The following is a 22,958-nucleotide window of genomic DNA, read 5'->3' as shown; positions in this document are numbered from 1 at the left end:
TTTGAGATATGAGTAATTCAAGATACGAGCAAGGTTGCGGAACGAATTAAACTCGTATGTCGAGGTACCACTGTATATATATATGTGTATATATATATGTGTTTATATATATATATATATATATATATATATATATATATATATATATATATATTTATATATTTTTTTTTTTTTTATATTTTTTATTTTTTTTTGCCAGATTAAATAAGAATATTTTGTATGAAAAATAAATACACTTGGGTCTCTATTTATGCAATAGATACGTTCCACGGGGAGACGCATAAAAAAAACTTGAACTACATACAAAACTGAGGGATAGGTTCCATTATTTAAAAAAACCGCATAACTTCAAATCAATATGATAGAATGTACCAAAAATCGCATATATAAAGTTGTACTTTTACAATTTGATAGCTGGGTTGAAAGTATTACTAAATTTGGATTTTAAATTGACTGAGTTAAAATCAACTGTCGATGGGACAAGTGCTCTCAGAAGCCAGTAGTGTAAATAAAAGTTTTATTTATTGTTTCGGCATTAACTTTGTGGTAAGACATGTTACAATGATTAAAGAAAACACTTCGTTTTTTACCACTTGAGTTTTATTATAGACTACATGTTTCAGAAGTTAAACTTCCATCATTCAGGTCTGTATAATAGTTATTATACAGACCTGAATGATGGAAGTTTAACTTCTGAAACACGTAGTCTATAATAAAACTCAAGTGGTAAAAAACGAAGTGTTTTCTTTAATCATTGTAAATAAAAATTCATATAACTTTTGACATCTCATCAAAGATGAAGAAGAATATGAAAGTCTGGGCATTTACGGAGCTGACGACCGTCATAGGCTGGTTTAAGTATCACTTTACACATGTGTAACATTCAACAATTCTACCCATTATTGACAACCACACTACTCAATTTTTTTAAATTACCTAACGTCCAAGTGACTCTGAAATCTAGCTACGGCTTATGCAACACCGTTTATCATGTCCCTACTCAGGCTTCAACTTTATAAGTTTCATAGCCTATGCCTACTTGTGAGTGGATTTACTCTTTATGTTTAAAGTAACTATAATTTCATGTAATTCATGAGTGAAAATTCTAGGCAAAAACACCTAGGAAGTTCTATATGTATATATGAACCAATTTTAAAACATTGTTCTTGAATCACTAGAACTTCACTAGAGACATCTATTGGTGAGATGAAAAGAAGCTTTTTATTGAGCAGAAACTCTTTAATTACCTTCTTCATCATTGATGAGATGTCAAAAAATAATATGAAAAATAACTCCTATAATTGGAGATAATCCTGATTTGTGAACAAGTATCTGGACACACTCAAAATGTTGTAAAGCTCAAAAATGTGACTGATGTGTGACAGCTTGTATTGTCGTGGTGGAGCATGGTGGTGTACTATTCAGTTAATTTAGTTAGTTAGTTCAGTTAATTTAACCATAAATACATATTTACGAAGTGTTACAAAGTTAATGCTGACACTATTAGTAAAAAAATTTACTTACAGTCATAGAATCGCATCAGGATCTCATAAGACACAGCCCTTGTTTCTTTATCTTTGTGACTGCTAAATCCGCACAAATCTTCAATATACAGCGCCAATTCTTTCAGCTCCAATCTACTAGAAGCTTTATTGAGAATATGCAGACACGGCACTCGAAAATCTATATCTTTCAAATAATAACTAATGTTTAGTGCCTTCAATTCTTGGTTCAAAACTTCATAGTCGATCACGTCCATAGCGCTCAAGAATATCTTCAAACAGGTCTTACGCGCGTCTGTCGGCAGTTTCGGTATAAGAAACGATACCATATTAGCTAGAGTGTGCGTACATATATCCGGGCAGTACTTTTGGATTAGATACAGGCAAGTGATGAACTTGTCTTTTGCGTCGATGTACATTTTCTCCAAAACTTTTTTGATGTCGGCTGACAGTAAAAGGTATCTCTCGACTTCTGAGTCGGTAATTTTTGTAGAAAGTAAGCTTAGTGTCATTCCGATCACTTCCGCCGACGGTTTATAAATGTCCTTTTCCGAATGCGACATACCTTGACATATCCCATCACTATAGCCTTTGTATGTCTCTTCATTCCAGGGTATGTTTTCCGTGGCTAGAACCGCAGCCGATATCTGGACACCCGCTTTTATAACCTTTCCTTGGCCTTGCAACTTGGCAAGAATTGAGCTGAAAGGTATGATTAGATATCTCCCCCACGCGGACAGAATCTCTTTGAGTAACTCGAGGCTGTGTCTAAATATTTCGGCAGACTGTTCATTGGGATTGATTTGGTCAACTAGAAGTTTGAGAATCGAGGATGCGGAAGATATTTCTGACGCAGTTGACGGTACAGCTTCGCTACTCCACGAGAGCAGCATTAGTAGCTGCAATTATAATTTTTTTATTAATATAATATCATTCATTCAAACCCTTATCCGCACCCCAATAGTGCATAGGGCACTGCATCATATAAACGCAGTGTTATCTTGATCATTAACACATGAAGGAAAGGTGATCAGCTCTCCGCTTCAGGTACCAGTCTAGGGTAATATTGAATAAATATTACAGTGAAAAAATCACTTATATTTATTCAACCCTCCCTGGGAATCGAACCCGGGACCTCCAGTACGGTAGCCGAGCGTGCTGACCATTACACTACGGAGGCGGATATAATATCACCGTGACATAATTTATAATATCACAGCAGTGAAGAATTCAATTCAGCTAAACGCATACAACCACAAGAACAAAAACACAGGAGTACATTAAACGAAATCAAGCATATATCACATTTGGACAAAGGAACTGTAAAAGTAGGTATGTATTTCGCAATTAAGATCTACAATCTACTTCCACTTTTCATAAAATCCTTGAATAATTTCTGAATGACATTCTTCAGAGATATTTTAAATATCTGATTACTTCAATAAATATTTCCATGATTTATGCTAATTATAATTATTTATGTTTTAGTTTATATTTAAACCCGACGATGGAAGCATCTGCAACTTCTGAAACTAGTCGTCAAAATAAGTATAACTCAAGTAGTAAAAAACAAGTGTTTTCATTTACAATTTCATCATGTCTTACAACAAAGTGAATGCCGAAACAATGAAATATGCTATTTATGTTAACTGTGATAGTTTATTTATTTCACTCTAACTATTACATACAATATTTCAATGAATACGTCTGGAGACCTTCAAACCCCCCCTTCAGAGCATGCATAATGTTATACTTCAGATAAGGAAGGTTGAAGGAGTAATGCATTTCCATTAACGGGTGGTGAAATAACATAATATAAATGTATATGTAGTGATTAGACATATTTTCTTATTTTGTTTTTACCTTATGTTTTTTATATTTTGTCATTTGTTATATTTTAAAAAAATTTATATTTTCTCATTTGTTTATTTTAAATTTGCTTCTTACCTTACGTTTTTCTCATTTATTTCTTTTAAATATGCTTCTTGTGCCTATTTATTATACCTGTTTTGTTTTTACCTTATGTTTTTTATATTTGTCATTTGTTATATTTTAAAAAATTGTATATTTTCTCATTTGTTTATTTTAAATATGCTTCTTACCTTACGTTATTCTCATTCATTTCTTTTAAATATGCTTCTTGTGCCTATTTATTATACCTGTTTTGTTTTTATATTTTGCCATGTATTAGTTTTGGTTATTTAAAAAAAAAAAATTTTGTAACTTTATTATTTGTGTTTCAGTCTTGTCAACCTTAATCCCATGTCCCAAAATGAGAAATAGAAATTACTCATCGGGAATATTATATGTATGGCTTATGTATGTAATATGTATTGAAAAAAAAAAGTTAACTTACGATGGAAACATCAAGAAAATTGATGGTAGAGTCAAACGAGGTGCACCTGTCTTGTACCGTACGAAGCAGTGGCTCCAGCAACACTTTGCTGTGCTTCTTAAATATATCCTCTCCATTGTCCCGCACATTTACCATCACCTTGGAAAACAAAATAGTAAATAAAAGAATACTAATTGATTAATTAGTCTTGAAGATACTCTTTGCTTTAACCTTTCTCTTCCGGTGCTAAAATAAACACGCGTCCCGGTGTTGGGTAGTCGTTAGACAATAAAAAATTAGTGATTTTAAATCGAAAAAATATGGACATCCATAGCTAATCCCCTTAATCAATTATAAATTAAGTCAAAAATATAATAATTTAGATTTATTTTGATATTTAAATTGACTTATTTTTTATTTACTCATATCTTTATTAGTATGTAAGGTACGAGTCCTGGATTATAATCACATACATGAGAAACGCCAGAAAATATCATTTTCATTTTTGTTATTTTAGCTTATAATTTGATCAGTTAATTTATGTACAACATTTTCAACATACAGATTTTGTGAACAAGCATTTGAACACACTAAAAATGTTATAAATATTTTTTCCTGCTTAATAAAAAGCTTCCCTCATCTGATAAGGAGAGTGTTAAATATCTAAACAATTACCTGGGAAAAAAACAGCCTGATGTTTGAGTGTCGGTTGGAATCACTCAATATCTGCGACAGACAATCGACCCACAGCGGGACGGCGGGCTGCCTGGCCGACGAGGAAAGGGAGGAGTTAGCGGCCTCGGAGCTGAGCGCGTCCATGGCCATGATGACGGCGCACACGGTGCTCATGCACTCGTGCTTGTTGAGGTTCGACTCTTCCAGACGTAACTTAGTTTGATTACGTAACTAAACAAAAAAAAATGTTTTCATCAATTGATTCGACAATTGTGGTAAAATCTATCCTTTTTAAATTTAAGTTTTACTAGATAAATACCACAATTGAAATAGTGATATTTATTAAGTAAAACTTTTTTTTTTTATTCTAAGGAAATAATAATAATCCACAAAGCCTCTACATTTAGATGCTTGTCTGCAGGTAGGATAGTACGGATAGGAAAATTAAATGTGAAAAATATATCACAAACACCCAAACCAATTGAAAATAAATCTTTCTTGAATTTATTTTGCACTTGGCAGGAATCAAATCTGCGACGCCAGTTTCGCAGTCGAGCGTCTACCCGACTACGCCACGGCGCCTACCATGAAATGGAAGTTTATATGTACACAGACATCCCACCAGCGTCCCGCAGTTCTACAGCAGCAAGCAAACAGGCCAAACTTCTCAAAAGAACTCGGAATGATATTGAGGACAAGTTTTTCTAATTTGAAATCAAGGTAAGTACTAAATAAATAACTCTGAATAACGGCTGGCTAAAAAAAGGTGCCATAATACAGATAATAGTAAAAAAAAGGATTTATTTCACTAGCAACACTGACTTAATGTCAAAATTTGTAAATTAAAAATATGTCATTAGAGGAATTGTTTTATTTGATGCAGAAAAAGTCGGAAGAATTGCGCTTTATTCCACTAAATTATTTTACTGACTTAGTGTTATCTTGATCGTTAACACGTGAAAGAAAGGTAATCAGCCCTCCGCCTCAGTTACCTGTCCAGGGTAATATTGAATAAATATTTGACCCCATCCTTTGAATCAAACCCGGGACCTCCAGTAGGTAACCAAACATGCTGACCATTACACTACGGAGGCAGACAACCTTTTCATTAAAATCTCACTACTTGAGAGGTTAAAGACTTGAAAAAATTGTTGATTATTGATACAACTAATTGATTTGACTAGCAACAACAACCCTGAATGCCATCAATTTCCATCAGCAACTGTGAAAAAAATAAAAATAAAAAAAGAGAAATATTTGTGTTTTTATTATTCACACGAATAATTCAATTTCATACTACATATTTCTGTGAGCCTAAGCGGCTCATTATTAGAAATAGGTATCAATTTGTGGTAGAGTGGGTTCGAACCGAGAAACTCTGACTTAAGAGTCCGCGACACTAACCACGGGACCACAACCCAATACATAAAATGCATAAAATAATCAAGAAGTTGACGATGCATTTGACTGGGAAAGACAGGAGTAAGGAGAAAATACACGTATACTGGGTGGTGCAGAATTAATCAACTCTATCGGAAGATGTTGTAATTTTTGTAAAGTGTCATGCGTCAATCATATTCGACATATAAATTACTACAGATTACATACTTTGTCAGCATCAATGTCCAGCGGTGGCGGGTCTCTGATGACAGCCATGTTGAGGTCGTATCTTAGTATGTCATCGGAGAGGGTCTGGGAGAACACCCTCTTCCTCCTGTCCGCATCGCTGTGCAGCACTCCGAGAAACGACTGACTGAGGGTCTGGCTGCCAGCGGTGGAATTTCCACCCATTCCGATGCGATTGAATCTATTCAGGAGTTTAGATTTGATCGGGTGGTACTTGAACTTAGAAACCTGCAATACAAAAAAAATAAATAATAAATGCAGATTAATAATAATTTATTTGCAAGCTTTTCAGGTGACTAAATTTTAACAATATTTATATTATTTATGAAATTGGACACTGGATTATTCACACTACGGATGATATAAGGGTGTCTCAACTTGACATGTATCGATCTTCCCTTTTTTTGATGAAAGTCTGAGAATCCCAGAAGGATCTAACAGTATTGCATAAATATGTACAAGTTTCGAGAATTAATGTAATATAAATGTTCAATAATGGGCAGAATGATAAACATTACACAAATGTATAAAGTGATCGCTTAAGCCAGCCAAGTGCCAGATTGTGGGATGCTCAGACTTCCATCTTCTTTCATTTAAAAAAAAAGAAAAATGATGCCTGTTTCATATCAAGTTTAGACACCTTTAAAATTGACAAAATTTTGTATGGCCCAGTAATCTCATTTTTTTATGCAAATATTACATTGATTACCACTTGAGTTTTATTATAGACTACATGTTTCAGAAGTTAAACTTCCATCATTCAGGTCTGTATAATAACTAAAATATAAAATATAAAATTGTTCTATAAATAAGGAGAGGGGAAAGTAAGGGGAAGGGGTTAGTCAAGGGATGGAGTTTGAAAACAAAGGAAAAATGGAAAGCAATGGTGAAGAATTTTGAAACAATATATTATTTAATAAATTATTATTAGAATTCAGGTTTTTTTGGATTTCTAAATTTTCAAGATAATTCTTAATTTCGCCTTTATATGGAACAAGGTGTACTAATTTTAATTTATGAGTGTGAAATGAGTATTACATATTGTAAATGCATTTTTGTATGAAAAATTGGTTTTAGGCAGTAAATTCCGATTTTTTTCTCGATATATGTCATTTTTCGCTATATCGCTTTTCGTTATATCGCAATTCTACTGTATTTAGGTCATATATTAATATTCTCCGATTTAAATAAAAACACGAAAAGTCATGTAAACATGACTTTCTTTACATCTCACCAATAGATGTCTCTAGTGAAGTTCTAGTGATTCAAGAACAATGTTTCAAAATTGGTTCATATATATAGAACTTCCTAGAGTTTGAGTAGTGTGGTTGTCAATAATGGGTAGAATTGGTGAATGTTACACGTGTGTAAAGTGATCACTTGAACCAGCCTATGACGGTCGTCAAGCCCAGACTTCCATATTCTTCTTCATCTTTGATGAGATGTCAAAAAATATTATAAACATGACTAATTTCGAGAACTACAGATTTCTATCAACGGGTGAAAATTTGAACTCCTTCACCTGTTGATGAGAACATGAGATGAAAACAAACTAATCGTGTTTACACAAATAAGCTTTTGTTAGAAATTATATATGTCTGGGAATTTTTCCCCACCTGGTCCATAGGGAAGGAATATAATTTTCCAGTGTCAATCATTCCCCCCCACAGTCTGTCGGGAGTCATCATGTATTTGTACAGGGCCAAGTCTTCTTTTGGCATTGCGAGGACCACAGAATGAAGGCAGCGATAGGCAGAACAACGAGCTTGCCTGCGGATAAAATACACAGAAAGCTATTATTCCCAGGAGCTGAAGGACATCACAGAAGCATCCCCATTGTTTCCAAAAGTGGAAACATCGATGAGATAAGTGTGTGCATCGAGTAGGTCAATACTTTGAAGGCGACCCAGACATGTAACTTGTAAATAAAGTACATTTTGTTTTATGATGTCAGTCTACGTATTAACACATTTCAAACGGGTGTTTTTTACGCCTGCGGACCGCTTGCGACAGAATTTGATAATTATGTGCATATAGTTAAGACCTTAATAAAGAGTTTGGTGCATAATTCATATAAAAACATTAAATATTAAATTCCTTCTTTTCTGACTTTGAAATGAGGCCGGCGCACAAGGTGAAAATACCCTTCCCGTCCTTAAGCATCAATCGACCGAATCCCTAGAAATATCTTACCCGTTCAAAGTGTGTTAATTGAATAGGCTAAGTATATAACGTTAGGTTTCACTCTCTCTCACTGTTCGCTGATAGTGTGTGTCGGAGACGTTTATTTACCAGTGCTTACTATTTGTTATTTTATTTTTAATTTATGTTTAAGAATTTTTGTTTCTCTATTAGTGTATTAATTAGTGTATTTTTATATTAGATACTGTATATTTGTATTATGTTAAAGGCATTAGCGTTTAATAAATAAATAAATATAAATCTGGTACTGATCCGTTTATTTAATAAATAATTATAACCTCAAATATTCCGTTGTTTCTGTGATATTATCATGGAGAGGGACGTTTACATCTCTGGGTTCAAGGGCTCGATTGAAAAATTCTTTCCTCCATTTGACATTAAGCTTCACACCTAATTTTCCTACACTGCACGACTCAGACTGCACATTGTCTATCTGAAAAGTAAAAGTTTTTAAATACGCAAGTAATTTGGCAGTCATAGACAGTTGAACCCCTGGAGCATTTGTCCAATAGTCACACACGTGTTTTGTGAACAACAAAAATTCTGTTTTGAATATTGAAAGCATTAACTTTGTGGATCATATTGATATATTATTTTGAGAAATAAAAAGATTCTGTTTTTTGATCCACTCACATTTTTATATTATAGACTAACTAGTTTCGGCAACAACCTGTTGCCCTCTTCAGGGTTTAAAGTCATAAATTAATGTTAGTAGAAATGTGAGTGGATCAAAAAACAAAGTCTTTTTATTTCTCAAAATAATAAAACAAAAATTCTACTACTACTACTACCATCGAGCCGTTACCCCGCAGAGGTAGGCAGAAAGGATGGAACGCCAAACTCTTCTGTCTTGATATACACTCCTCGCCTCCTTCATATCCATACATCTAGTCATTTATCCCTCCGATTACGCAGACTTTTGACACTACCAGATTTTCGGTTCTGATTGATCTGATCGTGCCAAGTCTTTTTCGGCCGTCCTAGTTCTGTTCTACTGCTCACATTCGCCATATATATATTCTTAGTCATTCTCTAGTTATCCATTCGCTCCACATGTCCATACCACCTTAAAGAACTCTTCCTAATCTTTTCAATTATTCCGTGTTCAGCCTTACATTCCTTTCATATATCTTCATTTTTAATTCTGTCATTTAATGATTTTCCACACATTTGTCTGAGGAAGCGCAATTCCACCGCATTCACTCGGCTTTCATTCCACAAAAATTCAATTTAGTAATTTTAACTATTTATGATTTCGAGCAAAGAAGTTGCGTTAAATTTTATTTGCAGAATGAAATTTTTGCTGCAGAAATGTTGGGAACGTTGCAGAAGATATAAGGTGAAAATCCAGTGTTTGATGGAATAAATAAATAATAAGAAATTATTGTTACCTTTAAGAACATGTTTTCAGCCAGTTGGTAGGAGGCGCTCCATTCCAGGAACAAGTGCTTTAGAGGAGTCTCTGAAGGCTTCACCTCCTTGACTTTTTTATTGAGGAATTCCAATATCTGCGGTAGTTTCTCCGCATAAAAATCCTAAATATAAAATCAGTTATTGTACTTATTTTAATGGAAAATAATTTGTGAAAATATCGGGGATAAAATCACTACTACACAAACGTTTCTCAGTGTGTGGGTGCATGCCGTGCTTTACGTATACGCGCATGTCGTAGTGTGTTTAGTAGCTGATCGTCCTACGCGGCGGTCGTGTCGCTACGCCAGCTATTGCGGTTACTTGCGATGTATTTTTTTCTCATTTTCAGATACTTACCAGAGCTAATATCTCAAAACTGTTACATTTCAACTTCAACTATGGTCAATAAAAGCAACATTTAGGAATATTCACATTTTTCTCGTTGCCAGATATTTTTTTCTTGTTTCCAGTAGTAATAGGTGTCTTTATTACCAATTAAATTAATTTTAAAAATTAAAACGATCAAGATAACACTGCGTTTATATGACGCAGTGCCCTATGCACCATTGAGGTGCGGATAAGGGTTTTATTATTATTTTATTATTATGTAATTTTTGATGTTGTATATTTGCCCATCGCACGGATCCGCGTATCCAACTCTCGCCAGCAGTGCACGCAATAGATGACGCGTTTGTATGTTGATGTGCGCGATCACGGATCTGTGTAGTGGGCACCATGCGCTAGACACATCATACACGGATCCGTAAAGTAGGCATGCAAAGTGTTAAGGAATAAAAAAAAAACACCCAACAGAAGTGTGTTGATTGGGGATGATAAATATAAGAATTGAACTGGATCGGTCTTACGTCGAGGGAAGACGCAGACGCCGCCTTGGCTAGGGGAATGAGGAACCTATCGAGCAGGTTGAGGCGGATGCGCGGGTCCCGGGACCTCTCCGAGAATGTGTGGAACACCTTTCCCAGCACGCAAGTCTGGTCGGCCGGACCGAGACTGGCCATGTAGGACCCCAGCTTGTGGGATATCTGGCTCTCACACACGTGCTCCTTGTCATCTGAAATATAAATATTACTCTTATTCATAGATTTGGCGTTTACTTTGAAGAACTCCATTTTTTAAAATTTTTATATATATATATATATATATATATATATATATATATATATATATATATATATATATATAATAAATAATAAAACCCTTATCCGCACCCGAATGGTGCATAGGGCACTGTGTCATATAAACGCAGTGTTAACTTGATCGTTTTTACACATGAAGGAAAGGTGATCAGCCCTCCGCTTCAGGTACCAGTCCATGGTAATATTGAATAAATATTACAGTGAAAAAATCACTTATATTTATTTTACCCTCCTTGGGAATCGAACCCGGGACCTCCAGAACGGTAGCCGAGCGTGCTGACCATTACACTACGGAGGCGGACATATATATATATATATATATATATATATATATATATATATATATATATATATATATATATATATATATACATATATATATATATATATAAATATATATATATATATATATATATATATATATATATATATATATATATATATATATATATATATATATATATATATATGTGTTTTTTCACTGTAATATTTATCCTATATTACCCTGGACTGGTACCTGAAGCAGAGGGCTGATCACCTTTCCTTCATATGTAAACGATCAAGATAACTCTGCGTTTATATGACGCAGTGTCCTATGCATCATTGGGGTGCGGATAAGGGTTTTATTATATATATATATATATATATATATACATATATATATATATATATATATATATATATATATATATATATATATAAATATATATATGACGCAGTGTCCTATGCATCATTGGGGTGCGGATAAGGGTTTTATTATATATATATATATATATATATATATATATATATATATATATATATATATATATATATATATATATATATATATATATATATATATAATATATATATATATATATATATATATATATATATATATATATATATATATATATATATATATAATAAAACCCTTATCCGCACCCCAATGATGCATAGGACACTGCGTCATATAAACGCAGAGTTATCTTGATCGTTTACATATGAAGGAAAGGTGATCAGCCCTCTGCTTCAGGTACCAGTCCAGGGTAATATAGGATAAATATTACAGTGAAAAAACACATATTTATTTGACCCCCCCTGGGAATCGAACCCGGGACCTCCAGAACGGTAGCCGGACGTGCTGACCATTACACTACGGAGGCGGACGTATTTATATATAATAATAAAATTTATATATTGAATGTTAAAATCAAACAATTATTTTTAGACCAATTGAGTCTACTAAATTGTATTTTATTATTAAAAACAAATAAATTTCGTGACAATGGTTTCGCCTTGTTATGGCATATATAATATAAATATTACAAATTACTAGTGAATTTAGTGTTTGGACAAAATCACATGGTCAATCCAAATTAAAAATAGTTAATATTAAAACTAGCAAGAACAGCATTTAAGAAATCTAAAATGATTTTCCCAGACTTCCATATTCTTCTTCATCTATGTTGAAATGTCAAAAAATAATGTAAAAAGTAACTCCTAATTGGAGGTAATCTGGATTTATTAACAAGTATTTGGACACACTCAAAATGTTGTAAATAAATTAACTGGTCAAATTATAAATTTAAAAATAAAAAATAATTATGTTTTTAAGCGTTTCTCATGAAAGAGTCTCTGCTTAATAAAAGCTATGCTCATCTCACAATAGATGCCTGTAGTGAACTCTCGCATACTGCGTTTTGAGTTTGATCAATGTATCTCGAAGAATCAAGAATTTGAGTAGTGTGGTTCTCCCTCGTGGGTAGAAACACGTATGTTAAGTGATCACTTAAAGCAGCCCATGACGGTTGTAAGCCTGGAAATCCCCAGACTTTCATATTTATCTATTTTTTAATAAAAAAGAGAAATATTTGTGTTTTTTTATTATTTACACAAATATTTCAATTTCATACAATTTCTGTGAGCCTAAACGGCTCATTATTAGAAATAGGAATCAAATTGTGGTAGAGTGGGTTCGAACCGAAAAAATCTGACTTAAGAGTCCGCGACACTAACAACGGGACCACAACCCGACACATTTGGCACATCCATGAGTAATATTTAATGAAAACATTGAAAATCTTAGTCATAGTGTTGTAGACACTCTACCTTGGACTGACACTAGAAGTATAGGACTGATGTTCTTGGCTTTGTGTGATTATTGATATTTTCAATTGTGTTTATCCAATGCAGTAACTAACCACGGGACCACAACCCTTCTTCATCTATGTTGAGATGTCAAAAAATAATACAAATAATAAGAATCAGGATGCTTACAGCATGAGCACTGTATCACGGTCTGCAGCAGAATGTAGGAACCGGAGTTGGCCATGGCTTCCAGAAGAAACTTGAAGGCCGACAAATAATTTGAGCGTTCCGGAGTATACAGAGCCAGTTCATCACTCTTCTGCGGGAAGTGGAGCGATGTGACGCTGCTGAGTGCTTTGCTGCAAAAATAAAACTGAATCAATTATATTGACCAACTAACTAACCATCTTTGTCTGCCTCCGTAGTGTAATGGTCAGCACGCTCGGCCACCGTACTGAAGGTCAGGGGATCAGCTTCAAGCATGGCTTTCAGTACATCATTATCGATGGTTGAAGGGCGTACCGATCTTTCTTCATTAGCTGTTGATTATTCCCTCATCTGAATTTAGCAAACCATCATTGACTGCTTCGAACATCGAACTCTGCTGTCCACATCACGTATGTTTTTGGTTGCCTCAGTTGCATTGTGGCCTTTGTCAAGTTCAAAAAGTAAAAGTGTCGAATATGCACTCTTTTCTCTGACATTTGAAAAATTCACAAGGGCTCTATATAGCGTAACCGCTATTAGTAAACTGAATAAAATGTTAGAAAAAACCCTCCTTTATATGATATAAAAACAACATTAAGAACAACATTCTAACCCTTATCCGTACCCAATGGCGCATAGGGCACTGCATCGTAGTGGCGCAGTGTTATCTTGATCGTTAATTGCATGAAGGCAAGGTGATCAGCCCTACGCTTCTTGTACCAGTCCAGGGTGATATTAAATAAATATGAGAGTGAAAATCGGCCATATTTATTTTGACCCCCCTGGGAATCGAACCCGGGACCTCCAGCACGGTAGCCAAACGCGCTGACCACTGCGCTACGGAGGTGGACGATAAGAACAACACAGTTGGTAAAAAAATATGCCAGAGATTACGTAAAAATACAACATTACTTATGCATCAACCTAATATATCTCAGAAAAAAGTGACCGCCTACTTCGGGATTCGAACCCAGGACACACATTTGTACATATTAATTAATTTTTCAGAATAAATAAATAAAAAACATAATTCTATCAGGTTTTATTTTCTTGAAAAATTCAATGTCTCATTGAGATCAGTCATACTAATATCATCTGGCACTTAAAGGTTTAACAATAAAAAAAAATCTGTTAGACTTACATGACAGCTTCATCATAGTGTGTTTCTTTGAAACCCGGAGGACACAAGGTGGGCAGCAAGACTATGAGCTTGGTCTGCAATTTAAAGTCCTCGTCAGGGTCGGCCAGACGTTCCAGGAGCCATGTCGCCATTGCACAGTCTGGTCTTCCTAGGAAATCCAGGGGAGAGGGAAGCACTATTGCCAGGAGAGAATAAAGCCCAAGAAGGGTAGGGAAAGAATGCCGGGCTATCAGCTGAGGCCATACCTACAAAAAAAAATTAAGTAAGTACTGTTACGTAGGTTGCTACATAAGATTTGAGATAGAAAATGACTTTATTGTTTTTCAAAGTATTCTCCTTGAAGATCAATACACTTTGCAGGCACTTTTTCCAGTCCGATTGAGGTATCTCCTAAGTAAGTATCTATTGAGTAAGTACTATTATGTAGGTTACTACTTAAGTTTTGAGATAGAAAATGGCTTCATCGTTTTTCAAAGTATTCTCCTTGAAGATTAATACACTTTCGAGGCACTTTTTCCAGCCCGATTGAGCTATCTCCTAAGTAAGTATCTATTATGTAGGTTGCTACTTAAGTTTTGAGATAGAAAATGGCTTTATTGTTTTTCAAAATATTCTCCTTGAAGATCAATACACTTTCGAGGCACTTTTTACAGTCTGATTGAGGTATCTCCAAAACATGTGATTTACCGTATCAACCGCTTCTTCAGGCATCGAAAAACGTTGACTTGGCAATTTATTTTTGATACGCGGTACTAAGAAAAAAATCATTGGGCGCCAAATCAGGCCTATATGACGGATGACCCATCAATTCGATGTTTTGAATGCTTAAAAATTCTATATTTCTTTTTTTTTTACATCTTATGAAAGATGAAGAAGAATATGGAAGTCTGGGCATTTACAGGGCTGACGACCGTCATAGGCTGGTTTAAGTGATCACTTTACATACATGTAACATTCACTAATTCTACCCATTATTGACAACCACACTACTATTCAAAATATTCTCCTTGAAGATCAATACACTTTCGAGGCACTTTTTACAGTCCGATTGAGGTATCTCCAAAACATGTGATTTCAACGTATCAACCGCTTTTTCAGGCATCGAAAAACGTTGACTTGGCAATTTATTTTTGATACGCGGTACTAAGAAAAAATCATTGGGTGCCAAATCAGGCCTATATGACGGATGACCCATCAATTCGATGTTTTGAATGCTTAAAAATTCTATATTTCTTTTTTTTTTACATCTCATGAAAGATGAAGAAGAATATGGAAGTCTGGGCATTTACAGGGCTGACGACCGTCATAGGCTGGTATAAGTGATCACTTTACACACATGTAACATTCACTAATTCTACCCATTATTGACAACCACACTACTCAAATTCTCAAGTTCTATTTATATGAACCAATTTTGAAACATTGTTCTTGAATCACTACAATAAAATACCATTTTTGCAAAAAAAATCTTCACTAATTTTAGCATACATAGATAATAAGCATATGTGTATAAGAAAAATATCAGTACTAAAACGATTACATAGAGTAAACTAGTATTAAAGATCCTTACCATTGACAAAAAGTTAGTAAGGGCTTCCAAAAACTCTGTATCAGATATCCTTTCTCCTACTAAATATTGCAGCATATCTTCAATCGCGTAAATATTACAATTATACCTGCACTGCAGTTCATTGAAAAATTCTTTATAATGCAAGATGTAAAATTTAAGAATGTCTTTTTCAAACGCTTTGAAGAAATTCCTCTCTCTGGTGAATTTGATGTTTGCATCGATACTTGCATTTACTGATAATTCCATCAACTGTTGAACCGATACAGCTTTTGAATTTATCACAAAAGCTATGACGAGAATTAAATGTTCTTTTGACACCGAGTCCATATTAGTAAATTTCAGGGAATCCGGAGAATCAAAGGTGTTATTGAAAATGTTTTTTAAAACGTCATCCAAATTCCAGTTCTTTAAATAAGTAAAAATATTCTCAGAATCCATTGTGATTATCACATCGATAACATATCTCAAATTGTCAAAAGCGACTTGTTTGGAATACTCTTTGGTGGATAGTTCAGACAATAATTTGACCAATTGGTATGATTCGAGGCTGTGCTGGAAACTTTCTTCAAACATTTTCCACTGCTGCACAGATAAACGCTGTTTAAATTCCTGTGTCATTTTCACAACACTCCATAGATCTGATTCATTGATGTTTCTCAGTAAAATATTTAGTTTGACTGGATTCAAAATCCATGCCGTTATTGAACTAAAACAAGAAATCAACTCTCTATCAAATATACTTGTGTATTCATTCGCACAGTCCATCGGGAGACTGAGAAATAGCTGGTAGCTTTTCCAAGTTATTTTGAAGATCAAATCATCAATGGCGTCGGTTTGAGTAACATTGGCGCAACTCTCATAAAAAGATGACAAAAATTCAGCATCGAATCTTTTAAAGTACAGCAAACGTTCAAACAAATTTGTTTTGATAACATTTTCCACCATTTGATTGTGAATATGCATGTTGGAAAGCAGTCGCAAAAGTGTCTTAATTGCATTTTCGACTCTTTTAGGCTTTAGACTTTCTTCATTAAAAAAATGCGATGAATGCAAATAATTTTCCACAACTTTATCTGAGCCGATATTTCTAATCAGGTTATCAATGAACACGTTACAATTTCGGGAGCCGTCAACTTGTTTTGCAACTTCGACAAATGTTTTGAACAGCTTATCGGCCGTTTTCAAACACAGGCAACTGGTCGACTGTTTGAGCATCCAAAGGGCGATGTCTTCGAGACAAGCTTCTCCAAAATCGGGAGGTTTTCTTCTACCGGCGTTCTTCTTTTTAAATACAGCCGTTTTCATCAGTAAGCATTTTGAAATAATGTGCAATGCTTTCATCGCCTCTTGTTTGTAGATAAGTACATCTTTATTAAGAATTGGGGAATTTTCCATACTCTTGACAGTTGTGTAAAGAAGTTCGGGGAGAAATTTGTCTATGGCAGATTCTATTTTGTAAAGTTGGGAAGCGACGTTGTTGAATATCAGGAAGGCACCACGCCTTCTATAGGCTGAAATATTAAAGAAAAAATTTTTATACCTCATCACAAATAAAATTGACTAACTAATCATCTTCTGAAGAGCAGGACTGATCACCTTGCCTTGATGGGATCAGTGATCAAGTAAAAACTAGTTGACCCTCATCCACACTCAATGCTACAGTGCCCTATGCATCATCAAGTATGAATGAGGGTCAAAGGAAGATAAAAACCTGCCAAAACATTGGAACTATCTGAGCACATTGTTTGCAGGTAAAGCTGAAAAGTGTTTTTTTTTATATACTGTTGGTAGAGAGCGGGAGACGCTTATAAGCGTTCTATTTGTTTATTTTTGGTAGAGCGCGAGAGACGACAAAAAACATTGTACAGATGAGAACTTGTGATTAATATGCTGAGGTTCGGACAGCAGACTGTCTGAGTACAATTAGGGTCGGGGTTGATGAAAAAATCGCCCGACAACAATGCGTTAGCTAATGTTATCTATTGTTTAGACATTACATGGATAAAAAATCATATTATATTTAAGCGGCAGCACTCACGGTCCGGATGGAGAGCCATCTGACAGATGGACCGCAAGACGGCAGCGGCCCCACTGGGCAGCCTCTGGAGCTGCTCGTCAGTAGCTTGCTTCACCGTCCAGGCCACAAACTCCCTCAGAGCCAGGCAGGACTTCTCCCTCACAGAACTGTTAGAAGGGTGGAAGGCACCTTTCTGAATTAAAGAAAAGCAAATTAATTCTTTAACCCTCTTTTAAATTGAGCCCTCATATGAGGTCTTAAAAATACATAAGTTAAAATGCCGCTGAATTATTGAAAAAGACCATTGCATCCAAAAAATTAATGCAATATGGATGTTCAATAATAGGCAGAATTGTAAATGTTATACTAGTGTATAATATGATCACTTAAGACGGGCAAATGCCAGGTCGTAAACCCCGGTATGCTCAGACTTCCATCTTCTTGAAGTCGATTCCCAGCTGTCAATCCATCTCTTTGGTGGTCTGCCCGGGAGTTGTCGACCATGGGGTTGGCCGTGTAGGCGATGTGGGGGAGTCTGGATGGTTCCATTCTCCTCACACGCGCATACCATTGTTTTCTTCATTGTCTTCCCCCACCTAACGACATGTTCGATCTCGCATATTTTTCTAATCCTGGTGTTCCTTATTCTATCTAGTAGACCCTTGCTACAAATCGCTCACTCCTTTCAACAACGTCATATATCTAAAATCGACAATTTTCAGTTTTGCATGTTTTCGGAATGCCCAAAAAATGTACTATATCCCAGCAAAAGCAGCATATTTATAACTTAATATTTACCCGCTACAGTGCAGAAAGTGATGTTTTTGCATTTTGAAGAAAAGGTATTGTTTATTTTTTTTTTAAATAAAGTAAATATTTTTGAAATAGAGAAAAAACATTCAGGTTTTACCAAAAAAGATCTGTTGCACAGTTAAAAGTTCAACAAGTGGCTTGATATTTTATTTATTTTTAATAAATTTCATCATATTCTTAAACCTTAAAAACGATCTCTTGAAAAATCAATTTTTTTGATAAATGACATTGATGAAAGGAGTGAGCGATATGCTCCTTGAAGTTTTCATTTCTGACACTCTGAGCGTGTTTTTGTTACTGCGGTGTCCGCTCTGTATTCGATCCCATATGTCATGATGGGTCGCCCACAAGTTTTATTTATTAATAATTTTGCTGCCGATCTTCAAAAATCTTTATATTATAATTGCTTACTATGAGTGCAGACAGGAAGTTCTCTGTTTCCCTGGTACCCGAGTTGATGGGGGCGGAGAACCAGTGGCAGGATTGCGTCAGTAACGGCTCGAACATGGCCGCGACTGTACTGTCCGTGTCGGCTGACAAGGCTACCATGGCCACGGTCAGGTCGGAGAGAGTTGCCGATAGAGCTCCCCTACCGGACAAGGGCAGGGACACATCTGAGGAGAAATACTGTTAGTGTCAGAGGGTCTGCAGTAACAAGGGGAACTAAACACATCTCATTAGTCTCTGTAGTGTAGCAATTTGATTTTAATATTTAATAATGATTAAAGAAAACACTTCGTTTTTTACCACTTGAGTTTTATTATGGACTACATGTTGATGAATGAACAACATCAGACCTGAATGATGGAAGTTTAACTTCTGAAACATGTAGTCTATAATAAAACTCAAGTGGTAAAAAACGAAGTGTTTTCTTTAATCATTGTAACATGTCTTACCACAAGGCTAATGCCGAAACAATAAATTAATATTTCTTGTATGGAAGTCTGTTTTTAAACTTTAAGTATTACATATATGCATTATTGATTTTTGTACAAAATTAACATTATTGAATAGTGATCACTTGTCACTCGTAGCACCCTATCTAATAATCCCGTATTGTAAAATAGACCGATTCTGAGTAGTTACATGTAATGTCTTAGGAATAATACCATATTTCATAAACATCACTTTTCCATAATATAATTAAAATGTAACTTTGTTTTAAAATCACTATAAATTCCGACGGATTTTCCAGTTCAACGAGGATAGCCTGGAACGACTAGTTGTGATCGGTAGCCTGGAGGGAAAGAGAGGGAGAGGAAGATCCCCCACACGATGGACTGATCAAATTAAGGCAGCAGCAGGCACCTCAGTGGTTGGAGCGCTACGTGCAGCGCAGTCAAGGGATAACTGGAGAAGAGTCATTGCCTCTGCAAGGGTCACAACCCTCAGCAATGAGGAATAAGACGGAGAAGAAGAAGAACAAATTTTATACATAGTGATTTTCAAAAAAAGTTATATTTTAATTATAAAATGGAAAATCACAAAGTTGGTGCTTCAAATATAAATTATATTACTTTCCCATTTTTTCATTCATAAGAGAAACTTAGTGATAATCATGTCATCACTAAGTTTCTCTTATGAAGTGTTAGTGGGATATTTTCCAAAAAAATGTATGGATTTGTATTTCTAATTAAATTATTAAAAATGGTGAAGTGACTTACTTGTGCCATACATGACAAGTATGGTGGAATGCAAGGCCTGGCAAGCTGTGATACGCGTATCCCTGTTTGTGCAGCTAAGAGCGAGATCCTTCATGCGCGCTATCAGAGAGTCCAAGTAAATATCCAGTTTGTGTTGCACCGGACAAGGCAGTGAGATTTTAAGCCTTTCCGTCAGGTCAGTTAAGGATTTTTCTTCCGCATCGTCGGGGTGATCTTCTTCAAACGGCGAAGAACAACTTGTCAAAGCCTTTACCGTGGAAGAGTCCATTTTACCAAGAAAGAGCATTATTTTGTTTTGCAGCATGGCCAACTGAGGACTGGTGCCTTCGTTGAGCAGTCTTCGCTTCTTGTACATGTAGCTACTGACGGCACTGTTGCTATCACTGTCCAGCACCTTGCTGTCGGATGTACCAGAGGAGCACAGATATTCGTTCAGCGTGGGTAAAATCTTCAAACACAATGGTCTAAACTCGTCTCTGTCGATGATAGAATCCCATTTGTCTAAAATATCCAAGGCGTTGGAGACTAGATCGAGGTTAGTTTTACCGACACGTAAAACTACCTGGAAAGCATCCGTAGCAACTTGGATTAGTTCTTGGTCCAGCAGTTGCGCGGGAGCATGAAGAGCTACAAGAGCAGAACGGAGCTGATGAACCCCACTGCAGTTGGTGATCGATATGCTCCTCAACAAATGGAGAATGTTTCTCCTAATCTCTCTGCTTTCGTTACCAGCATCACTCTCTGAAGATTCGCCGTCTTCGATCACTCCGAGACTTGCGACATTCTTCATTACAGCGTGAGCTATCTTCAAGTACCCGGTTAGCGTAGGTCGGAGCTGAAGTTCCTTGGTTACCAAACTCAGAGCCGGAGCCAACCATGGCCTACTCCATTCGAGAGATGTAGGAAGCATCATTACAGCAGCAGTCAGGTCGCAAATGTTTGTGAACATCCTATAGCTCTGCTGGTTTACGGGCAGTTCTAGGGTTTCCAGTTCAGCATTGATTTCATTTTCTAATTCAGCCTAAAAAAGGAGAACATAATGTTAAACTGCATATTAAAATATTAACACTGATGATGCATAGAAGTATAAAGAAAGATTAAAAGGAATTTATATGTTGTGATGAATGAAAGGAAAAAGAACTGTACAGAAAAACCAATCATTAATCAGTTAATAAGAGTGAAATGCGGAGTGTTTATGTGTTAGGGGATCCCTTCAATTATTAGAAATCTATAACTGCCTATCAATACACAAAATATCCACTTCCTACTCAAACTCACAATGCCAACATTTTTCAATAAATAGATAGTGTTTAGTTTTAATTAGTCTTAAGGTCAAGTATTCGTTAAGTCGCAAACCTTATTTTCTTTAAATCTAGGTAACATTTTACAAATATGATTTTTTCTTAAAACAACGTTCTTGCATTGAAAAAATTAGGTTTTCTTCAAAATATTTATTTGGTTTTGAAAACAAGAGTTATTGAAAGGTATTTTTTGAATTTAACAACAATATTTTTTTAAAAAACTAACTAACCATCACGCCACACCATTCTGTCTTTGCAAACATTCCTCGCTTCTTCCACATTCATGCATCTCCTCATACACACCCGCCGATTGTTTCGACTCCTAACCTGACCGCTTTCAAGTATTTGGCATACCTGATCGTTTACTGTAACAATACTGTACCATAACAATAACATTTTAACAATAATACTGTACCATAGATAAAACTCTGGTTGTAAGATCCAGAGTAGGTAAAATTTTCATTACGGATTCCATATAGCACTGGAAAGCAGACTTGACTTCCAATATTCCTTTCCACAGAGGCATAAATGTCTCGTACGTCCAGTTGGAGGGGTCGGAACTACGATTCGGAGCATCACTGCTGGCTTCCAGTGAGAGAGATATGGCGTGGCTGCACGACTCTTTGATGAAGAAGGATATCAAACCCTGGAAGAAATATCATTTACTTTATTGCCACTGACATTGTGAAAAATTAGTATAAAATAAGAGAATATTAATCTCTGGCCCCGCTTATTCCCCTCCCTACAGATATCCATCTCATCCTGGCGAGCAGGAACCCAATTTTGTACAGACTGTTAGTTGTTTTTCTGAAATTAAATGCAATAAATTTATAGTTTATCTTTATAATTTATAGTCTATCATATTTTATAAGTAAGAATTCAATTAACTTGACATTGGCAAATGCATTGTATTACATGTGCAACGCCATTCCATATTTAAAAAAAAAAAAGTCATAAATGGTGTGGATACATTAAAAAGATGCTGAGAAAAAGCACTAAGCGCCCTTGAGGTAGTATTTTACGAAAATGGCACTATATAAATTATCTAATTTTGTTATTATTATTGAAAGATATGTCATACATATATGCAAGGAGTCCAGAAGCAATGAAGAGATGGATGAACTATATTGTTTAAAGATTTAATAGGTTTTGACTCCCACAGAGGAAATCTTCAAACAACTGTATGATAAAACTAACCTTATATATCCATTTAAGAATTACTCTCACACAAGAAAGTACCTCACAGCAAAATCCACAAACCA

At 35.3% G+C, this 22,958-nt stretch overlaps 1 protein-coding gene across 1 annotated transcript in view; it reads right to left on the bottom strand.

Moving 5' to 3' along the window:
- LOC148309091 (DNA-dependent protein kinase catalytic subunit-like) overlaps positions 1–22,958 on the bottom strand; it is a 67,915-nt gene that overhangs the window by 34,518 nt on the left and 10,439 nt on the right. Inside the window, exons 9-23 of the mRNA XM_088260590.1 lie at positions 22,112–22,342; positions 20,396–21,416; positions 19,143–19,345; positions 17,940–18,111; positions 15,902–17,412; positions 14,332–14,576; positions 13,173–13,342; positions 10,620–10,825; positions 9,732–9,875; positions 8,619–8,773; positions 7,755–7,908; positions 6,121–6,366; positions 4,513–4,743; positions 3,859–3,996; positions 1,525–2,401 (exon numbers count right to left, since the gene is read on the bottom strand). Coding sequence (XP_088116716.1) covers positions 1,525–2,401; positions 3,859–3,996; positions 4,513–4,743; positions 6,121–6,366; positions 7,755–7,908; positions 8,619–8,773; positions 9,732–9,875; positions 10,620–10,825; positions 13,173–13,342; positions 14,332–14,576; positions 15,902–17,412; positions 17,940–18,111; positions 19,143–19,345; positions 20,396–21,416; positions 22,112–22,342 — 5,704 coding nt within the window. The remainder of the gene's footprint in view (positions 1–1,524; positions 2,402–3,858; positions 3,997–4,512; positions 4,744–6,120; positions 6,367–7,754; positions 7,909–8,618; positions 8,774–9,731; positions 9,876–10,619; positions 10,826–13,172; positions 13,343–14,331; positions 14,577–15,901; positions 17,413–17,939; positions 18,112–19,142; positions 19,346–20,395; positions 21,417–22,111; positions 22,343–22,958) is intronic.

Source organism: Brachycentrus maculatus, unplaced genomic scaffold (assembly GCF_059751285.1).
Source record: "Brachycentrus maculatus isolate JH-2025_06_01 unplaced genomic scaffold, ASM5975128v1 h1tg000139l, whole genome shotgun sequence".
Lineage (NCBI taxonomy): Eukaryota > Metazoa > Arthropoda > Insecta > Trichoptera > Brachycentridae > Brachycentrus > Brachycentrus maculatus.
Note: the sequence above shows the minus strand (reverse complement) of the source record. Positions and strands in the feature narration are given on the sequence as shown.